The 21408-nt window shown below is 42.0% G+C and overlaps 2 protein-coding genes and 1 long non-coding RNA gene across 17 annotated transcripts in view; 2 read left to right on the top strand and 1 right to left on the bottom strand.

Moving 5' to 3' along the window:
• On the top strand, positions 1-5243 carry LOC146990087 (uncharacterized). The gene is made up of 4 exons (XR_015035637.1): positions 1-299; positions 4113-4230; positions 4317-4542; positions 4980-5243. It is a non-coding gene; the product is annotated as an uncharacterized LOC146990087 (long non-coding RNA).
• Positions 5244-6227: 984 nt separating this feature from the next.
• senp8 (SUMO peptidase family member, NEDD8 specific) lies at positions 6228-8460 on the bottom strand. The gene is made up of 2 exons (XM_085768761.1): positions 8382-8460; positions 6228-7633 (listed from the first exon to the last, which is right to left on the bottom strand). Exon 2 carries the CDS (start codon positions 7604-7606, stop codon positions 6941-6943), a length of 666 nt encoding a protein of 221 aa, XP_085624887.1. The 5' UTR covers positions 7607-7633; positions 8382-8460; the 3' UTR covers positions 6228-6940.
• Positions 8461-9960: 1500 nt separating this feature from the next.
• myo9aa (myosin IXAa) overlaps positions 9961-21408 on the top strand; it is a 119350-nt gene continuing 107902 nt past the window's right edge. For all 15 annotated transcript variants that reach the window (XM_085768552.1, XM_085768592.1, XM_085768588.1 and 12 more), the window contains exon 1: positions 9961-10291. The gene's annotated coding sequence lies outside the window, so the exon portion shown is untranslated. The remainder of the gene's footprint in view (positions 10292-21408) is intronic.

Raw genomic sequence — 21408 nt, 5'->3', positions numbered from 1 at the left:
CGTCGCTCAGAGCTAGACATGCAAATTGCTCAGTTGTTGGTTGTACAAATCCACATAAGTGCTTATATTCTGTCCCAGCCAAAGAAGAACAGAAGAGACAGTGGTTGCGTTTTATTTTTAACGACAACGTGCCGGCTACGTTGCCTGCAAGTTTGTATGTGTGTGCGATCCACTTCACTTCAGCTTGCTTCAGTAACGAGGGTCAGTACAAAGCTGGCTTTGCCTCGACATTGACCCTCCTAAAAGGATCACGCCCAGTCCCAACCATACGGGACCCAGCAACTGCACCCAGGCCATCGGTAAGTGTCACCACGTAAAAAAAAAAAAAAAAATTTACAGTTGCATGTGAGTATGGTCAAAGTCCTTCTCTGGTATTATGGTGAAGTCCGCTTTTATTTGGCTAACTAGTTAGCTCCGCTTCGGTCTTCTCCAATGGCGTTTGAAGCGAGTTTAAAGGTAGAGTCTGGAGTTTTGTTCGTTGCAGTTTGTAAACAAAACATGTGTAGCCTCCTGCCCCAGACAGCAGCAGTTGTCAGGTTTCGGCCCATGGCTCCAGCGCTTCACTTGGACAGTATTTCCTTTCCTTTGCGGTCCTGACTGTCACCAACAGTCGGGCGGCCTCCGGTGTTGTGTTGTTATACCGTTGTTGTGAGCTGGGAAGAGGGTGTTAGCGGCGGATGGGTTTTGATGCAGGATAAATAAAGAGATATGCTATAACACTTTAATTATTTCGGCGAAATATTTTATCCATAGATGTAGATTTTCAAACAGCACACCACTGTTTTTAATTTTTTTGAATGAGATGTTTTCAAAAAGTCTTTAAAACATCAAAACGAAACCTTATGTGTTTATGAAAAATTGACTACTTTAATTCCTGACTAACTGACTATATAACTGTATTTTTTATTTAGGCTATTTATTTTTTTCATTTGTGGTTATTTTTGTATTCTGCTTGGTCATGTTGGCCACATGTTGACAGAAATTTTTTGAATTTTGTGTATTTTGGCTACATATTGACAGAAATATTTTGAATTGTGTCTATGTAATGCCGGATTTTGTTAATAAAAATTGAGATGAAAAAAAAAAAAAAAAGCTTACCGCTAGCCGAAGTTAGCATCGAGCTAGCTCCCCACAACGGTCTTCATACTTGTTAGGGTCCGGGCAGCGCAGCCAGAGGACACTATTGTATTCCTAGGAATTCTTCTTCTTCTTCTTCTTCCAAGGAAGTCATACTTCCCATGGGCGAAAACTCACCAAACTTCACAGAAACATCCGACCCCATGCCAGATTCACTCAACTCCAAGGACATGTGCCCCCCCCTCCTAGGGGGGGCACAATAAGCGTTTAAATTTAAAAACTTTAAAAATTCCTAACAAACCAACGGTAGATGCTACAGTTTTGAAACTTCACCATAATGTAGCCTCAATACTGCTGAAACTTTTGTCCACTTAAACTCATTACAAATTATGTCCATCACTCTGTTTTTTTCAATAACTGTAAAACTTTTAAAATGTATCTCCTCCCACAATTTTTGCTCAATTGACACCAAACTTGCTACAGAGCATCTCCAGACTGTCCTCCACAAAACTTGTTTCTCAGATTTTTGATTAAGCAAATATTGAGCCTACAGTGCATGAAAACATTTGACTGTAAACAGTACTGTAAACATATACCATCAAATTCTTGCTAAATACATTTTCAAACTTCCTGAAAAAAAATGACAATATTCTGGAGTCATGTTTGATGAAGTTTAGCAAATATCAGAATTTTAATTCAAAAACTGAATTTTTGAGAACATTTTGAATTCTGCTCTCATGGGAACAACTGCAGTCAATGTGAGTGTGGGATTTTAAACATCAGATTTTCTCTTATGAAGCAAAACACTTATCATTAAAAACAAATCACCAACATTTCCATGCTGTCAAGATGCAATTTATGTATTATCAGATTTTTGTTTAGATGACTGAATTTCTGACATTTTGACCATTTCGTCACAACAGCTGCCCGGGCACTGACTCACCTGAGTGGATAAATGAAGCTACACAGCAGGTCTCACTACCAGCTAATTAGCTCAGCGAGTTAGGAGCTGGTTCTTGGTGTCAGAGATTGTGAGTTCGAGACCCAGCAAGGGTGATGATGATGATGACAGATCAAAATGTCAGATGTCCTCAAGCTGTTTTGCTGTCTAACTGCAATTTATGTATTAACAGATTTTTGTTTCGATAACAGAATTTCTGACTTTTTGACCATTTTTGAAATCTGCGTTCACAACTGCTGCCCGGACACTGACTCCCTGAGTCTATTTGAGAAGACACACACCATGTCTCACTTCCAAATAATTAGCTCACTGAGTTAAGCGCTGGTTTGTGGTGCGAGGGGATGTGGGTTCAAGACCCAGCAAGAGTGATGATGATAATGACACATCAAAATGCCAGATGTCCTCATGGTGACATCACAGCAAGCCTCTAAATTAAAAAAACAAACAAAAAACAAATAGCTTAGACCGGACCATGGGCGAAAGCTCACTAAATTTTGCACAAAGGTCCAGTGTCATCTTCTTCTTTCTACTTCCAAGGAAATCATACTTCCCATGGGTGAAAACTCACCAAACCTTACAGAAATGTCCAACCCCATGCCAGATCCCATGTATTATCAGATTTTTGTTTAGATAACAGAATTTCTGACATTTTGACCATTTCCGAAATCTGCCTTGACAACAGCTGCCCGGGCATTGACTCCCTGAGTCGATAAATGAAGCTACACAGCAGGTCTCACTACCAGCCAATTAGCTCAGCGAGTTAGGAGCTGGTTCTTGGTGTCAGAGGTTGTGAGTTCGAGACCCAGCAAGGGTGATGATGATGATGACAGATCAAAATGTCAGATGTCCTCAACACGAAACACAAGACAGTTGTACTGATGGTGGCATCACAGCAAGCCTCTAAATTTAAAAATCCAAATAGCTTGGACTGGACCATGTGCGAAGGCTCCTAACATCTTAGAGTCACAGTAGATGTTTAACAAATACATATCATTACCTCAAAAACAGATTTTTCTTTTTACTGTGGTGTCAAATCTGCCTACACGACAGTGAATGGCTTACTCAATTTGTGAAGCCACTGTTGAATTGCCACTTGTCAATTAGCTCAGTGCGATAGACAATGGTCTTTGGTTCCCGAGGTTGTGGGTTCAATCCTCAACTGATGCAAATTGGACATTATAAGGACAGCTGTCTTATCTTCCTATTCCCCTGTTTGTTGCTCAGAATTGCCTAAATTTGCCCAAAAGTAGCCCGGACCCGACCCATCGCTGCGCAGCAGCTATAATATTTATTTACCAGTTGAGACTTTAGCTGTCGGTGACGGTCGGGAATCGGTCCACGGCTCCAGTGCGAGAAAAAACACAGACTCTCTCGCTCTCCACCCAGAAACCAAAGATACTCTATTTACAATAGTTTATAAACCATCTTTGACACGGTCACCACCACACAGGACTAAAAGCCCAAAGACGGATTTCATTTGTATAAGTCTTGTGTTTATTTTTGGCATCTTTTTTATTTATTTCTTTATTTATTTTTGGACACAAAACTCCAGACCCAACCTTTAATGTTAATAATATTATGAGGGAGCTTAGTTGTCCCACTAAAATGGGTTTTTTAATGAACATTGTTGTTGATTATTGTTGTTTTCTGTTGTGTGCTATGCTAAGTAATGCATTGCATTGCACTTATTGTACTGCCTGAGTTGTCAATGCTTGTCATGTTGTAGTATTGTGTGTTGGATGTTGTACGTACAGAGTGACAATCAATTTCCCTTCAGAGGGATTAATAAAGTAAACCAACCAACCAACCAACCAACCAACCAACCAACCAAAGTCTGCAAACATGTACAGACGACTGGAGACAGAGACTACCTGTATGCAAACAGCTTCAAAGAGCATGGAGATGCTTTTGTTAGCTGTTTTTAGATGTTAACCTGTTGCAGGTCAGTGGGGGATGGGAGCCAAGTGCTTGTGTTGGCAAGTGAGGGTCTCTCATGTAATGGTGAACAACACACAAATTCCTTATTGGGCTTTATACAGTCTTTTTAATTTTTTTAATTTTTTTTTTTATACAGGCCAGCACATCAAGTGCATCCATTCAGCCACCAGCATTAAGGGATGTGGCATGCCAGACTGACCCAGTGACCACACAGCTATCCTTCAGGACTCCTCAGTCCCACTTAAGAAGTAAAGGTATGTACAAACCATCTTCCATACAATACGTTTTGATGAAGTTGGTTGTGTAGACCTTTTTAGTAAAATTATATTGTTGTTTACAGGTGTTCAGGCTACTGTGTCCTGCCAGGATTTTGGTGTTGGAACATCCCCTGCAGACCCTTTTTGTTTTTCAGCAACACATGTAACGAGTCCCTCAAAGAGACCTCGTCTGGACCTTAAAGAGGAGCTGGAGGAAGATCCTTTAGAGGGCAGCTCTGCAATGGCAGCTCCAAAGGTGGAGGATCCCGCAGAGTCCGTCACAGCGCTGTCAGAGTCAACACTTTTGTCGTAAGTTACCCAATATTTTGTTGTTTGTGTGTGTTAGTGAGTGCACATGTGGTGATGGTAGTTCACTAGAGAAGAATAGTGCTGTGTAATACAATAGTCCTGCAAGAAATTAAACATGAATTTTTCATCACTATATTCATTTTTGTCTGAAAAATGTAGACAGATTCATGTAGATCTTATGATGTTCTTTTGGTTCCTGATGTTTTTAATTGTGTATATACATAAAAGATCAGTGTCTATGGAAACTGAAGTTCATTTAACTGTCCTGGAGATTTCCTATAACCTATATTAATATGACTATATTTTTCGTTGTAAGACTGTTGTTTACATCAGTAGTTGTCTATGTTTAGACCAACTGGAAAGAGTGTAGTGGTTTAGAGTACACTAGAACTCAAACTTTTTAATTGCTAAATGTGTTCTCCTTTTCTTTGATATAGACAAGAATCATCCACTCCCACACACAAGATCCGAAAATACATAGTGCAGGAGGGCTGCATTATGGAATTGTTTGGTGCTTGGTGACAGTTTGCACCGTCGCCCACATCCTACTTTTGGATTGTTACGGACATGACCTCAGCGGATATTTCCGATGCTCCTCTAAAAATGGAAGCTCCTGCCTTTTATAAATCAAGTCACTTATTTTTAAAACATGAAAAGTGAAAGTTTAATTGTCTGGAAACAACAAGATCACAGTGAAGTGTACACTGTGCCTCTGTGTTTCAGCTTCTTTTCATTATGCAATCCATTGTGGCATTTAACATAGTGGGTATTATGGTCCTCTCTTTAAACCACAACAATAAGATATTTGAATGTTAAGATGCTGCAAAGGAGACTTGAGTTCTGACTGAATTGTTTGTAGCAGTTGAAAATTCAACTTGCTTTATGTTTTTCATCATTCTTAATCTTGTTCATTTATCTGCATCTATGGTAGTTTATATTTGCTCCATATGATATGTGATCCATTGTTGCCTCAGACTTTAAAGTAAGCTTTTGTTTCACCATTTAATATTGACCTCACTTGATATTTTAAAGATGTAGGGTGCCTACCTGTCGAAACTCCTCATAAATGTCCAAAGGCAGAGGACAACATTTGTTTTTGTTACAATAGTCATGAAATTGAAGTGTATGTTTTTAACTTCACAGCTTTATCTGAACCTGTCTTTAAAGTTATCTTTATTCCAGCCAAACATGTATGCTTCAACACAAACCTGCTAAAACAAATGAGCAGGTTTGTAGTTTATAATTATTCAAATGCTGATGAAACTGTATAGTAGTGAAATGTTTTAAGTGTTTAAAGGTCCATTGTGTAAAATGGGGGGAAAGCCGTGATATCTAGCGTTCAGATGCTAGATCTCTTCTTTGTTGGCTTATTTATGAGCATGAAACTCGTGAAACCCTCTCTCTGGTTGGCTGGATTTTCCGTTCAGGCTGCTGTCAAAACATGGTGGTGCAAAATGGCGACACTCTTTAAAGAAAGACCCTTGCTATATGTAAAATAATAATTATATGGCTACGAAAACCAAACAAATTTTATTTTATAGTGATTATACACTTATACAAATATATCCATTGGTAATATTCAGATTATGCCAATAAACCTTGCCAATTATTACACACTGGACCTTTAATACAACTCAAAGTGAATAAAGAAGAGACTTTAAATTAAGAACCACAAGGCAAATGTGTCATTTTGTCAACAAAAGTGTGACAACAGTAAAATTTATTAAGTCAGCAGACAACGCCTTTTGATGTTTGCTTCATATGAGAACACAACATACATTCCACCACTCGCAGCATTCGGTGCACATCCGACCCTCATGCAACACTTCACTTTTGACCTGTTTAAAAACTGAAAGCTCGTTGTTGCAGAGATGACGCCTGTTCATACAGAGAGGAAAAAAATGAATGTAACCACTAACAGACAGATGTGACATACGAGAAGGAGCCAAGGTTAAGATGCACATTCTTATTGTCAATTCTAGTTCATTTAAAATGACCCTGAGCAATAGTCCGTGTAAACATTTCTACATTCGCTCCGAACTGATGAGGTGGAAGAAAAGTCAGTGTCTTCTCTTCCACATGACATGTTCTTCTTCATCCTCGCTAAATATCTACAATGGGGTGTGGGGTCCTTTTTATAGGCATGCTGGTGTTCTTGTTTACATACTGTATGTTGCTGTGCATATACAAGGGATAAACATGACACCAACTGTTCCATGAATCATTTAAGATCCATATGATTGCTTTATTTTTAAACTCTTCTCTCTAATGGAGTATGATAGAGACTGCGATAGAAATATACTTCATATATAGTTAAATACTGTATTCAAGGAGTGCATTCAGATGCTCCAGCAGTAGATATGTGGGGTTCTGCATATACCGAGGGGCAATCGACGTGCTAAGGAAAGGACAGCGAGCAGCAGAGATCATTCTGGGCTAGACTCTGGATCAGTCTGCACCACTCAGCCCTCTTCTGGGTGATGTAGGCTGGGGTGATGATTTGCATGGGAAGGCGTGGCGAGCCCTCCACCCTGGCCTTCTCACACAAGGCCTCGGCGATACAGATAACATACATGCCACAGTCATAGCTGTTCTGCTGCGAAGGGCAGGGCTCCTCCACAAACAGCGCTTTTCTCCCCGCGCCCAGGAAAGGCTCTAACTTGCTGGCGATGCGCCTTGCGTGCAGCGAATTGCTGCCGTTTTGAGAGTCATAGTGGGCAAAGTGGTTGGAGTTGTGATGGTAAACCAAAAGGCTCCAATGGGATCCCCCGGCCGTCTGATTGGAGTTGTCGTTAACAGCTAGGAAGACCCAGCGGCGGGAGGCAAGACCCAGCGGCTCCAGAAACAGGGCCAGCTCATCAGGGCAGGAAGCACACTTGATGAACTGAGTGACCTCCGGGCTAATGAAGATGATGGTCCCTCCCAGGACTCTGAAGCGCTCTGCAGCAAAGTATTCAAAGGCAAAACCGATGACTTGGTCATTGAGCCAGTATGGTCCTTCCAGTAAGGACACGTCAGAGCGCCGCAGCAGGCTGTCCTGGTAGCTCAACACTACAGGGTCCATCCTCCTACACAGTCAGGGAGTGTCAGTCTGAAAACACAGAGCGAGATGTTAGTGCTGAATGTTTTCATCTGATCGGTCAATCACCAGAAAATGGATCAGCAGCTGAGGTGACTGTACAGGACAAGCAATCTAAAGATGTTACTCATTTAAAATACTGAATGTCCTTTTAGCATTTCTGTTTTATCTTCTTTACTAAGAAAGCAAAGCTGAAATGATGAAAGTTAGTCCAAGTTTGGGGATGTGATATCATGCACAGATTAATGGCTGCTCACATAATACATGAGCAGCGAGGGACTATTTTCTGCAGTGAGTGCGTTTCATTTGGACACCTGCAGCACATTCTGCTGATTGTACTTTATACTAAATGGCATTGTGAACACAGGAGTTTTGTTTGCGTTACTTTTACCACAGTAAAGGACCTGGACCCTTCGTCCACCACTGGCTGAAGCTAACACAGTAAGCCCCAGGTCTGCTTCACTGCTGCGGACCCTTACACGGAGCGGAGAGTTTTGGTTTCCAGCCGCTGTGTCACTTTAATTCACCGTGGTGGTTTTAACGGCTGTAACCGTCAGGGTTCGGACGGTGAAGCCGCTGCGGAGTCACATTACTGCAATGCGTCTACCTGACTGTTGAAACCACGGTTAGCATGAGCCGGCTAATAGCCACAGTCAGTACACGAAGCTGAACAACTCGGCCAAACGGTGATTTTTAGCCTGCAGAAAATAACCCGTGTACTGCCACATTACGATACGTGTTGTTCATTCAATGTCCATACCTGTAAAAGACACATTCAATTAAGAAGTACCACGAAAACTGCGGTCTTGTCCCTCATTGCAACGGACTAACGTAAACTGAGGCAAAGTTTTGACACCGTAAACATTTCGCGACAGTTGGGAGGAGACAAGCTTGGTCGTGATTGGCTGATTTCATCCGGGCACCTGCGCAGTGCTTTTAACGGGTAGCAGTCTGTTCTACAACACCAACACATTGAAACGATAACGGCAGTGGAGCAAGATATCCAGATCTTTATTAGTTCTGTAAAAAATACTAATACAACATTGTTGAAATGCCCCAGTAGCAACCAGACATGCAAACCCTGCATTGCAGTTAGTGACTGGTAAAAGTGTGTCAGTATAATCAGGAAAATGTGCCTCTCTCCAGACAAGTCCGTCATTATATCAAAGCAACATTTGCAATTGCTCTAATTTGTGACGCAGATTTAAATAATTTTATATCATGATGCACCTAATGAAATCTTCCAATTTTAAGCCTGATTCATTCAATATTTCACATATTTAAATGAAAAATAATTTAAAACCATCAAACACCCACTTTTCTTCATTTATCGGCGTACCTTTAAAAAAATGTAGCCTAAATATTTTATTTGACGTATCGTAGCCTAATGCAAATTTAGGCCAAATGTTATTGATTTTACTACCTACAAACGTCCGCCATTTATCCTATTTTTTGTTTTTGTTTTACAGTAGGCCTATTATATAGCCTATAGCCTATGATTGGTCAAAGAGTCGTGCAATAAGGTAGCCGAAGAAAATGATTTATGTCAGATACTGCAAATGGAAATGTTGGCCTACTTATATAGGCTAGATAATAATAGATAATAAATAGATATTTTATCATTTAGCCTATCCTATATGATTTTAAATTCATAATGAGGTAGCAGATAGGCTATCCGCTCAACTCCCATGTCAACCATGTCTGAACTTAAAATAGCCGCTGGTGCTCGGTTCAGACGATGATCCAGAAACATGAGGGTTTTTTTTCCCCACAACTTTATTAAGAATTGTGCAAAACAATACAATTCAACACAACAACAAAGATTATCGCCAGGGGGTTACATGCATAAATGCATTTTTTACAGATTGCATTATAAAAGTATGTTGTAGAGAGCACACAGGTTCAAGGTCTTGATAGCTTTTGTGTTATTAGATTTTTCAATGGTTTTAATATACTGCTTGACTTCGTTCTTAATTGTAAGAAAAAAAGGATTATGATTTGTGTATCTACATTTATGAATGTGCCATTTGGATGAAAGGATAATAAGATTAATGGTGTAGTACTGTCTAACTCCTAAATGGAAAGACAGTGAAACCAAACAGTATATTTTCAAAACAAAGGGAAAATCTGGCTCAATAGAAAGGGAAATCAAATTACAGACATATACCCAGAAACTGGTAGAAAAAGGGCAAGACCAAAACAAACCAGAAACATGAGGTGTGTGCTCCCTGTAGCTAGCCTACTACACTTTCTGCTACTTCCTGTTATTTGGCCTCGTCCTGCCCCTGGATGTTGTCCCCGCCCAGGACCGGCGTGAACGCGCACGGCAGCGCGCCGGAGAGTGGCAGCAGTGATTAGCGAAGCAGAGAGGAGTTTTCAGCGACCGTCACCGAGCTGCGAAGGACTGCCCTGTAATTACATTCAAACTCGCTCGGATATATCTGTAAAAAAACAAGATGCGCAAGTGTTCTGCGCGGACTTGAATTTCGAGCAGTTGTTCGGGCGGCGAGCGGCGGGAGAGAAGAAGACGGCAAATTAATTGAGTGGGAATGCAGGGAATTAAATAGAGACTTAGACATTTGTGTGGCTCCGAGCTCCACAACCCATCCTGAGGAGAGACGACAAACTTCCAGTCCCGCTTCCAGTTTACTTCAGCGCTCACGTCTGGAGGTAAGGAGTGTGTGATGTTGAGGAGTTGTGCTGTGGAGTGATATGGAGTGGAGTAGTGGGGTGGCTGCCCCGGGCTGGGGAGAGAGAGGGGCTCTGGGGCTGGAGCAGCAGCAGCTGGATCAGTGGATCATCCATGAATCAGTTTAGACTCTCCAACAAACCCGTTCCCTCAAGCACTCATCTGCAACATTGTTTTAACTGCCATGCTTGCTAAGGTGTGTATGGGCTCAGCCGCTGCTCTTTGTTGAATTGACGTGTAACAATCAGAGGTGTGCGTGTGTATGTGTGGTGTGTGAGGGCTTGTAAAAAGTTTGCTGCTCAGTGTCATGTCACACTACCTCTACAGAGTGCTTGCTCTGCATCTAAAGACTGCAATGATATCCTTATGAAACGAGACACTGTAGAGCCAGAACCCAGTTTGGATTTACTGTGTTCAGTTTTAAATCACCAGCCATAAAGTTGACATCAATATTAGTGCTGACATTGATTGTTTTTTAGTAGCCTATCAATTAATTTCAATACCTGGAAAGTGGTGAGAAATAGACCGTTCCTAACTTGTGATGTCCTTGTTTTGCTTGATTTATCCAAGCAAGAGCACAAAATAAACACACAGAAATTGTATGAGCCCATCCCAAAATCAGAGAAGCTAAAATCAACAAACGTTCTGTGTTTTTGCTTGGAAATGTAACCAAACAACAGCCAGCCAATTGGTATTTGATGAACTCATGGATCCTAATGGTTGCAGCTCTCAGTCAGATTTAATCAAAAAGAAACACACGTAATGTCAGTGCGTAAAAGTAGTACAAACACCAACACGGGACAGACGCACACAATCACACATGACAGTCACAATTACAGCAACACGGAAGAATTCATTAGCTGAAGCACATAAATGGGGTTTAGGTGTATGTGGAGGGGTTGTGCTGGCCTGAGTGTGTGTGTGGCTGCAGCGGGGAGGGATAAATGTTTACATGTATTATTTAGTGGAGGTCAGACGCTACAGCTCACAATGCAGCGAAAGCACCACAGACTGCAAAGCGGCTGTAATTGCACAAGGAGGTCCAACGGGGTGAAGGAAGATGCTGAATCATGGGTCTGTGTCTCAGTCAGTCAGTGTGACGGACATAATCAAGGAAAGACAGTTGACTTCCTGGATCTGCGCTTTTATCTTTGACTGTGGCACATAAGCATTTCTGCAGAGGCTGTGGCCTGCATTATGTATGTATGTGTGTGTGTGTGAGAGTTCATACTGTGTTATACATGTTACCTTTCTTACAGAGTTGTCAGGACAAAGATGATGTCATTTTAGGAAGAAGATGGATGACCCACCGCAGTGCTTGTTTGACAGTTACATAATTCTGCCCTACAAAGCAAAAAGGCAGTAACTACGCAGAGTTCCGAACTGAGAAAAATGACTTTAAAGTTATCCTGTTGTCCAGCCTAAGTAGTTGTAGGTAGATTATTGGACATGAGGCAGTTTTGTTACTTTGTATTAGCTTATTCTTTGTACATATTAATTCTCATATTTGATTTGATGTTTTACCCCTATTTTGCAGTTACTGTATTCTTGCTCTGTATTACTTGCCAAAAATGTGGCACCATACCAAGGAAAAGGGCAGTAACTGCAGATTCTTCAAAAACTATTCTGTCACAACTTGTGCTCTAGATGTGTTAGATACACTGTATTTGGACTAATTGGAACCATTTGTTTCCCTGAACATGGATATACCAAACCCAAAGTCATCTGACCATTTTAGGCCAATATTTTCCACCCGGAAATTCTGGTGCTGAAATTGCTGTTTAAAGTGTCTCACATTCCTAAACTGTATCAAAGCCCAAATTAGGACAATTTATTTTGAATAGTACCACATTCTTATGTGTGAATATTAGATTAATGTGTATCTGGGTGTGTTTATCTAATGTATCGCCTATATCTACAACAAATCACATTAACTTTAAAGCACTGTCAACTTCACTTTGAAGCAATATAGGCAAGTTAGGCTAACTCCAATTCAACAGGGCAGAACTAAATAATTTTGACTGAGTAATGATAATGAGGAAATATTGGAAATCATGAATATATTTTTATATTCAGAAGAGGAAACCGGGGTATGGGAAACATGGAAACAGTAACTTCACTCTGCGGCAACACGGTTGTTTTTACGTTAAGTAAAACAAAGCAAAAGTACAGTAACTGACAGAGTAACGGTAGTTACTGCCTTCTTGCTTTGTTTCACTAGGGCTTTTTGCAGTTACTGTAAAAACGACTACCATTTTTCTCCAAAACGACACACATTTGAGATAAGATATTTTGTCACATAACAAAGGATGCCTTGAATGTCATGAAAATGATAATAACTCATTTTCGACCAAAAATGCAGTTACTGCCTTTTTGCTTTGTAGGGCAGAATAGCTCTATTACATTTAGAGCTGGGTCTCGGTGCTTTTTTTTAGTGCTTTGGCTGGATGTTTGTCCTGTGATTTAGTAAAAACATTAGTAAATGTTGTTCCAGATCAGCCTCCCCTTTCATGATAGCTGCAGAGCTCATCCTGCCCTCAGATCAGCACAGGTGATGAGAGTAAAGTGGGCCTGTCCTGCAGGAATGTGAGGTCTGAGAAGACACAGCTGCTGTGTGTGTGTAGAATGAGACGCAGCCCGGGCCGGGACTCCGGCAACTGGTCCCTGTTGACATCTGACACCCCACAGGCCCCTCTGTCTGCTATATTTCTAAAAGGCCGGCCTCGGTTAGTACCACGCCGGGCCGTGTCTGTGTCGGGATTTATCACCGACACCACCTGAAAGATCGAGTCTGAGGTCAAGAACGTCTGAAAAGTCTCTACAGCAGCTAATTCATACAGTTGTGCAGCAGTTCTGTGAAATACTTCCAGGATTAGAACAAGACAATCTGCCTTTGTTCAGCTATACTTCAACTTTTTACCTCTCTAAGACGTTTTGATGTGGACGCACATGTCCAGAAGCCACAGACCACAGAGCAGCATCGCTCCATGCAGAGTTCCTCCACTTCACAGCTACATTATGTGGGATCCGGTCAGTTTGAACACAAACCATGGCTTCAGGTTTGTATCATGTCTCTCAGACCTGGGGTGCGGCCTCGCTTTTGGCCGGTCTTGTTCCTGGTGTTCAGCTGAGTTCAAACAGCCTTGTTGTAGGTTGTTATGAATTGTTTCAATTATGTGCCTCATATATCTTTGGAAATTTGGCACAAAATAAAACCTCAGAAGTTGAATCCAAAGATGGAGAGGTTTCAGTTCACTGAACAAAGAGCTTGGCTATAGACAGTGTGTTAGATGCAGTATCGTGTCCTGCGGCACATTTTAGATGTGGACCAGCTGAGCCGTCATGGCGGCAACAGGAGCAGACATCACTTCAGTTAAACCCCCTAAAAGCTGCATTAGCTAAAATGATGAATTTCACACATCTATAATCTCCATAATCTGCATCATCAGGTTGAACCAACAAGCATTTAACACTTTATTTTATAAGAAACTTAATTTTTCCAATCTTCATATTGCATCCCCCCAACACCAGTGTGATGAACAACCATTAATACTAATATTCAAACAGGTCATGTGATGTTGTTCATAAGTGCAGCATCTGTAGAGAAGCTGCAGCAGTAACCAGGGCCTATATCAACAGAATTGTTCTTTAAAAACATAAACACAGTGTTTGAAAAGTGCAGTGACTCTTCAAACACGCAGTTTTCTCCCCTTGATAATTGACTTAACAACCCTCTGACTGTAACCAGTCCTTTACTCATCCACAGCAGGTCCTCTGAGTATTGGTCCTACTAGGGCTGGGCGATGAAACAATATATATCACGATAGATATGTGATCAATATCAACAGAAAATAGAACATTCGATGATTTCACTGAACTCTGTGAGAAAAAAACAGGACGAAAACCCTGAACCCTCGACCTCTCCTGGCCCAGTTAAGCAAGGTTGGTGGCATGAACAAATTAGCAACAACATGCTGAGTGACATGCACACTAGTGGTTTCATGTTTGGTTGCGCCATCGTACCTCATGACTGCTCGACAACAAGAACGGCGAGTGTGAAAGACCTAGAGGAAAGGTCACGTCACCAATTTGGCAGTATTTCGGATGTCGTCTGCAAACTATGCAAGGTCGTCATCTCTGTCAAGTCTGGCAATATGACAAATTTATTTTACCACCTCAGCCGCTCTTATCCGTTGGTGTACAGCAGCATCAAACAGCCACAGCCGTCTAAATCTGCTGGTACAGGTCAAATACCACACAAGCGGCAATTGACCACCATGGAGAAGACAAAACATCAAAATGTTATGTCTGTATTTGCACATTGACCAGTGTGTTTATTTATTTGACTGTTTTTCATAGCTGTGTTGACCTCTTTTTAAAGGTTACGGTTACGTTAGGTTACGTTAAAAATAAAAGCAGTTAAATTCAACCTTTTTTTTCTCCTGGTCCTTATTTCAAGTAGGTTGAAAAAAAATCAACATTTCGATATCGACTGATATGAAACACTTACATCGTGATCCATTTTCCAGCCATATCGCCCAGCCCTAGTTTCTACACAATCTGAAAACGGGAGCGACCCCGTCCTCGGCCCTCGAGCTGTTACCTGCTGAACCGAATCGCAGCTTGTGTTTGGAGGGGGGGTCACAACAGGAGTCACGTGCCGCAAGCTCACATGATCAGGATGTCCTGAAAAGTGTTGGTGTGCCGCATGACGGGATTGAATGGCGTAAATGATTGGCATGCACATGAAGTCATTAAAGAGGAACCTGCTTGTGTTGCACCGAACAAAGCTCCCCTTTCTTTAGTAGGCCATTATATCAGGGAGGCTTTGGCCTCAAAGGCTCAGCTTCCCCAGCATTTTGCATTTCCCCTCATTAACTCCCTGGTGCTAACAGTAGCTGGAGTGAGACGGAGAGAAGAAAGTGCATTGTGTTGTTGGTTGCAATTTTGTTTATGTGAAATGAGCTTAACTTGTCCTTTTTAAAAAAAAAAATTAATCCCTTGAAATGGGAAATAGATTCCACAAACAATACAGATCTGTTTGTATCCTCTTACATTAAACTCTGTCCTCCAAGGATTTTTCATTAAAAGAGAAGTGCCGAGCATGGTTTTTTGTTGAGAGGTAAGTTAGTCGGAGAAGTCACAAAGGACAATTGCATAGCATCAAGACCTTTTGATTTAGTTTTTCTCCACTGTCCATCATGGTAGCAGGTTGAGCAGGGCCGTCTGGACATCCCTGTCTTCAGTGATGCCCTCCAGCGCCTACTGAGGGACCCCAAGGCGTCCCCGGGCCAGATGAGATATGTAATGGTTTTTCATGCTCTGGGTCTGCCCCAGGGCCGCCCCCTACCACTTGGATGTGCCCAGAAAACCTCCAGTGGGAGACGATCAGGGGGCATCCTGATTAGATGCCCAGAACATCTCAAGCCCTTCTGGAGTAAAGACTCACCGTCTTACTGTAAAGTTTTTATGAAACTCTCAGAATATTCAGTAGGATAAAAGTACTAACAGATGTACCATTGTCAGATCTGTGAGTAGTGATGACACGCACAGGTCCAACGACAGAAGCCTCCAGATGTCCCCGGCCATGTTGCTGTGGGAGTTGTTTTTTTTCCCGGGAGCACAGCAGTGGAGATGTTGTGATTTGCTGAATTTTTGCGTGTCACACGACTGTGACAATAGCCACTGGCCCCCCCGCAGCCTCACAGAACAGACAGCACAGGGCCCATGGTTAATCCTCAGGCATGTGCTGTTGTGTAACGGTACACAATACTGTCCATTTGAGTCTCTGTGCTGCCATGAAACCACATTAACCATCAGGCAAAGTTTGGCTGTCTTGTTGAAGCCTTCCAATGACAATGCAGCACCAATAGTCCACGCTCACTCCAAGATGGACATGATGTTAAGGGACGAAGTGAGGTGATGATGAGACTCAAGTCAAGAGCACAGACAGAAAGGGAATTCTTTTTGTTTTTTAAAAAGTATTTTTGGGGGCTTTTATCCCTTTATTTATTTATTATTTTTTATATTACCCCCATTTAACCAGGTTTGACCAACTGAGATCAAATATCTCTTTTCCAAGAGGCCTGGCCAAGAATGGCAGCACATACTGTATGTATGTATGTATGCAGGGTTCTAAATTAACACCCGCCAACCCGCCAAATGCGGGTAAAAAATCATTTTGGCGGGTGTTAACAAATACTTACTAGCCAGTTTGGCCGGTGATGCACAAGGCAATCATCACGGCCAGAGCCGCTCTACTGTTCTCAGTCATTTGTCCCCCTGGCAGTACTTACTACATTTCCCATGAACACTACATGCTACGTGATGACGTATCAGACGCCCATTGGCTGCGCGCAGGCCGGTGTTTCACGCTACAGCAGAGAGGAGACTCCAACACGTCGCTCGCGACTCACACCGGCCCGTAGTTGAAGCGTGTGTGCGTGCATGGGACCGTCACCGTTCAGATGCAACGTGTAGACGCGCCACATGCCCGCTCACAACTAGGTGAAGCCGTAGCGGCGGCAGACGATGCGTCGCGGTTTGTTTGTTTTTTCATCCGCGGTGCTCAACTTTTTGGGAGGCAGCAAGCAAACTGCATGTCATGTGAATCGATCAGCTGCTGCACGGACCTGCTTGTCCTGCAGTAACATGCTACCTGGCTCTCAGTGCTTGTCGGTGTTGTGTCAAATCCTGGTTCCCTGTCCAGCTGGTTCTCCCCTGTTTCCCACAGAGTTCTGCCCCCACATGTAGAATGTGTTTTATAGAAGAGAAACACTGAAATATCCCCCATGTCCACCTCTCAGTCTTAGCCCAGTCCTTCATTGACAATAGTTACTGGACTAGTTTTTTTTTTTTTTGTCTAGCTAACAGAATACAGTTGTGTGTAAAACTGAATAAATAAATAAATGATAAAATAAAATAATAAAAACAGGATTTTAGGGTAAGAGTAGCTTATAAGGTTTGACATCACACATTACCTGTAGGCTACTTAATCATTTGCAAATATGTACGAAGACATTTAGGCTACAATGTGATGAAATTAATGAGAAATACAATTCTTTTGTGAACATTTGCCAAGTGGTTTGGAGGTTTGTCCATGTTGTTTTGAGAATGTGATTTCTGTTTTGAAAAATGAGCCAAACCAATGGAGAAAAACTGTAATAGAGGAGGCGCAATACCTGAAAGTAATTATTTCAGTTGTCAGTATGATAGCTAGGCTAAAAACATGCTGTTTTCATGGGAAACACAGTATGAACGTAAAGAATCTCTCTTATTTTCACCGGAAAAAATTTGGCTAGTGGAAATCCTGATTGGCTGGTAACTTTAGAAAGTTACCAGCCAAATTGGCTGGTGATCTAAAAAGTTAATTTAGAACCCTGTATGTATGTATGTATGTATGTATGTATGTATGTATGTATATATATATATATATATATATATATATATATATATATATATATATATATATATTATTCAACATTTTGGCATATTGGCCAATTGCCAGGTTTGTTACCTTTAATTGTCGGTGCACCTCGAAAACAACTCTGTCTCATAACGTTCTGTTATTATCTAATAGTGTGGTGAATGTACAGGTCACAACTTGTCCACCAGAGCGTTTTGGAGTTGTTGGATTGTGTATTTGATGAGTTTGATGAGGGAAACCAAGAAATTCCATCAGCCTCTGTAGCGTAGCTCTGAGCAACTCACGGCTCTGCTCCACCGTTCTAAAAACAGCTTGCACCGACAATTAAAAGTAATGAACCTACTCCTAAAACTATAGGGATTATGGCAATGGGCCAATTTGTCAAAATGTTGAACTATCCCTTTAACCTGGTGAGCTATACGACACCTCAAAAAAGGGAAGTTTTGAATTTGGCCTGGACAGCACAGCGCATGCTCTTATCTGTGAGAGGCTGTGTCCGTTTACAGTAGTCTGTGCACTGTCAGAACGAGGCAGGAGGGAGGAAGAGCGCAGATACTTGTGGGTATCTGACAACAAACAGGCCGTGATAAGGTGCAGCCCGAGACAGGCTCACTAGTAGTTGGAATGCTTCTAGCGTCTAATCTATACAGCAGTTATCAGAGAAGTAAATGAGTGGATGATATAGGCTGCTTTGACACAAAGTGGAACCGTTAACTGTGGGATTACGCTCAAGGTGCAGGCAGCAGATATTCAGGTCTTCTGCAAGAAAATGATGGAGAATAAAATCCTGAGATGCAGAATTATTAAAGATGTGATAATTAGGTTTATGTCCTGTAAGTTTTTGTGCTGCGAAATGATTTCTGTGTTACAGATTTAGCTGTTGAGGATTTTTTATTTGTCTGTACGTTGTCCTCATTTTAGTGGAAAGTTAGTCTTTGGCCTGGGGTAGAAGTGATCTGTTTTTACAATTTGGATTCAGGTGAAAATCCTTTTACTTTGTTTAGACTTTCTTAACATAATGACACAGGGGAACTTGTGCATTTTTAATAATGAATATGAAGATTGTACAGCTGTGCTCTCTGACTCGTCTTTAAAAGTGTCAGGATATACGTACAAGGTTCAGGGATAAAGGAGACAGAGCAGTCAGCAATAAGAAAACAAGGTGATGATGAAAGTATTTCTGTCCTAATTATTGAGGCATTTATTCACTACCAGTTTCAAAGAAACCAATGATCAAGTCTTAGTATTTATCATGAACCTTTCAGAGTCTTGTTGTGCCCTAGCGTTCCGTTTAATGCCCCTGTCCCCTTTGCTTTGGCTCCCACCTGCACTCACGCTGATCTCAGAGCAGGTCCTCGCTGCACTGACTTAGCAGTCTGGTTGAGTGATTCTAGTCATCCACCACAGAAGGAGATTAGAGGGTCCCCATTGTCTCCACAAAGTCCCCAGTCCTCCACTTGGGCCTGAAAGAGCCCACGCTTAAAAGTGAAGCAGTCCCAGCTTAGCAAATGTTGACGTCACGCTGACTGAGCCGCTCCACAGAGCAGGTGAGCTATGAAAGTAAAGGCCCCAAATGCCAGCTGTAATGAGTTTTTCCTCAAGTCCTATTTCTGGAGGTGGAGAGACTGAGGGCTAGCACCAGCTCAGTGAGGGTTCAGACCAAGGATCGGATTGTTCTGACCTTCTCAGCTCAGAGAATGAGGTATTGTTCTGAGTGAGTGGATGCAGTCAGTTTGTTCTGGATGCTAATTCTCTAAGAAGTGTGTGTGAGTTTTGGAAAACGTGGATAACACATGTTTTGTTTTTGTAAATACTTTTTTTTATCTCTTTAGTTTGGAGCAGGAGGTATAAAGAAAATATTGTGTTGCACTGTGGAAAATCATGATGAGCATGTGATCAGTCGGTTTAGAACAAGAAACAATGATGGTGGATTGAATAGAGTAAACTGGAGTGAATCCCCTGCATGTATTCCTTATGTCTCTGGCTCCATGTTTGTGTGTGTTATATTTACAAAAACTATATTGTGTTCTAAGTGAGAGGCTGGCTGCTTGTCCTTTCTTGTCTACAAACTCTTATCTTTCTTGGTCATGGTTTTCTATTACCACTGTTTTCACATGTGCTCCAGAAACCCGGCACAGTTAAACAAGACCATGCATGCTGCGTAGGGTAAGTCAGAAGGCATTGTGGGATATGGAGGAGAAGCAGTGTGAGAAAAAGATGGATTCTTGCCAACATCTTCCCCTCATCTCCTCCGAACCTGCAACCAAACTAGTGTTACCATCGCACTGCAGCTCTGTCCGTCCGTCCGTCCGTCTCTCGGCCGACTGCGGCTCTGACTGCACCACCGGGCTCGGATTTCAAAAAGCCTGCGGTCTGCTGAAGGCAGAGAGACAGCAGTTGTTCCCCATCCTCAGAGGAGACAGCGAGAGCCTCTGTAACACTGCCCTGTAATTACAGGTCATGTTTTTTCCTAATACGCTAAACAGATGTGCTTAAAATGATGCTTAACTTTCAGAGCCCCAGTTGGACGTGATGACCTGTCATTACTATCAGCTGGTGGAGGCGCTCGCTCGTTCTGTGTTCTCTAAATGATTCTCATTGTTTGATTCTTTTTCAGTGACAAATTAACAGCAGATTTCCATTAAAAAAGCTCTTAAAGTTCACTTAAATCAAATAAAATCATGTTATAAAACTGTATTGTGAAAGAAAATGACATCAATATGATGTCACTGAAGCATACAGCATCCTGCATGGATGCTATTACTGTACTATTAAGTGTCCACAGTACAGCCTTATCATGATTGACATAGATAAAGAGGCGGGACTGCACTGTGCTGTCACTCAAGCATAGATTTGTTTAAGCTGCTACATGATTGTACTTGTAAAAAAAAAACAAATCTGCTACATTACAAGGTTCTCCTTTGATCACTGCTGCCCACTCATGTGTGCCATGATTCATAGTGATGTCTTTGAAATGACTCTGACTGTAGGTGCTGAATGCCCTTAAGGAGGAAATCTTGCCTCTGTATCATGATGCAATGCATCACAAAAGAAATCTCTGGCAGGCAATTTGATCAAATTCACGGCGGTTAATCGACCGCGCAGATGGCGAGCTTGTGCACGCAGGTTACAGAGTTATCTTTTAATTTTTTTTGATGCAGTTTGTGTGTTGCAAGCCTGACTTGGTCGCAGGTATCCAATTTAGGACACGGCTCTGGTCTCTGGGTGCACATTAGAGGAGGTGTGTGCTCATGGCTGTGAGGTGGGAGGCATCTTGGCACCGTGCTGGGCGAGTAGCTACAGTCATTACCGCTCATCTCCGCTCAGCTATGAAAGACGAGATGAGGCCTTTTGGCATTTGCAGCCTCTTTTACTCTGAGTGTGTGTTTGTATTTGCAGACAAGCTCCCAGTCCCTTTTTGCCCACTCTACTGTGTGTGTGTATATATACTGTGTACTCTAAGTCTACCATTTTATGTAAACACACCCTCGCTGCCAGTCGGTGTGTCGTCTTTTACGCGTTGAATGCTTGTGGAGGAATCCTGCCGGTGTCCCGGCTGCTCCTTAGGCCAGGGCCCGGCTGAATGGCTCCGTTTGGCCCCAGCAGACTTTTCTTTCTGAGGGGGAAATGGAGTGTGCATAATCCAGGTCAGTGATACCTCCTGGTCCCTCG

This window comes from Trachurus japonicus, chromosome 3, assembly GCF_045865225.1.
Source record: "Trachurus japonicus isolate A0001 chromosome 3, Traja_1.0".
Taxonomy (NCBI): Eukaryota; Metazoa; Chordata; class Actinopteri; order Carangiformes; family Carangidae; genus Trachurus; species Trachurus japonicus.
Note: the sequence above shows the minus strand (reverse complement) of the source record. Positions and strands in the feature narration are given on the sequence as shown.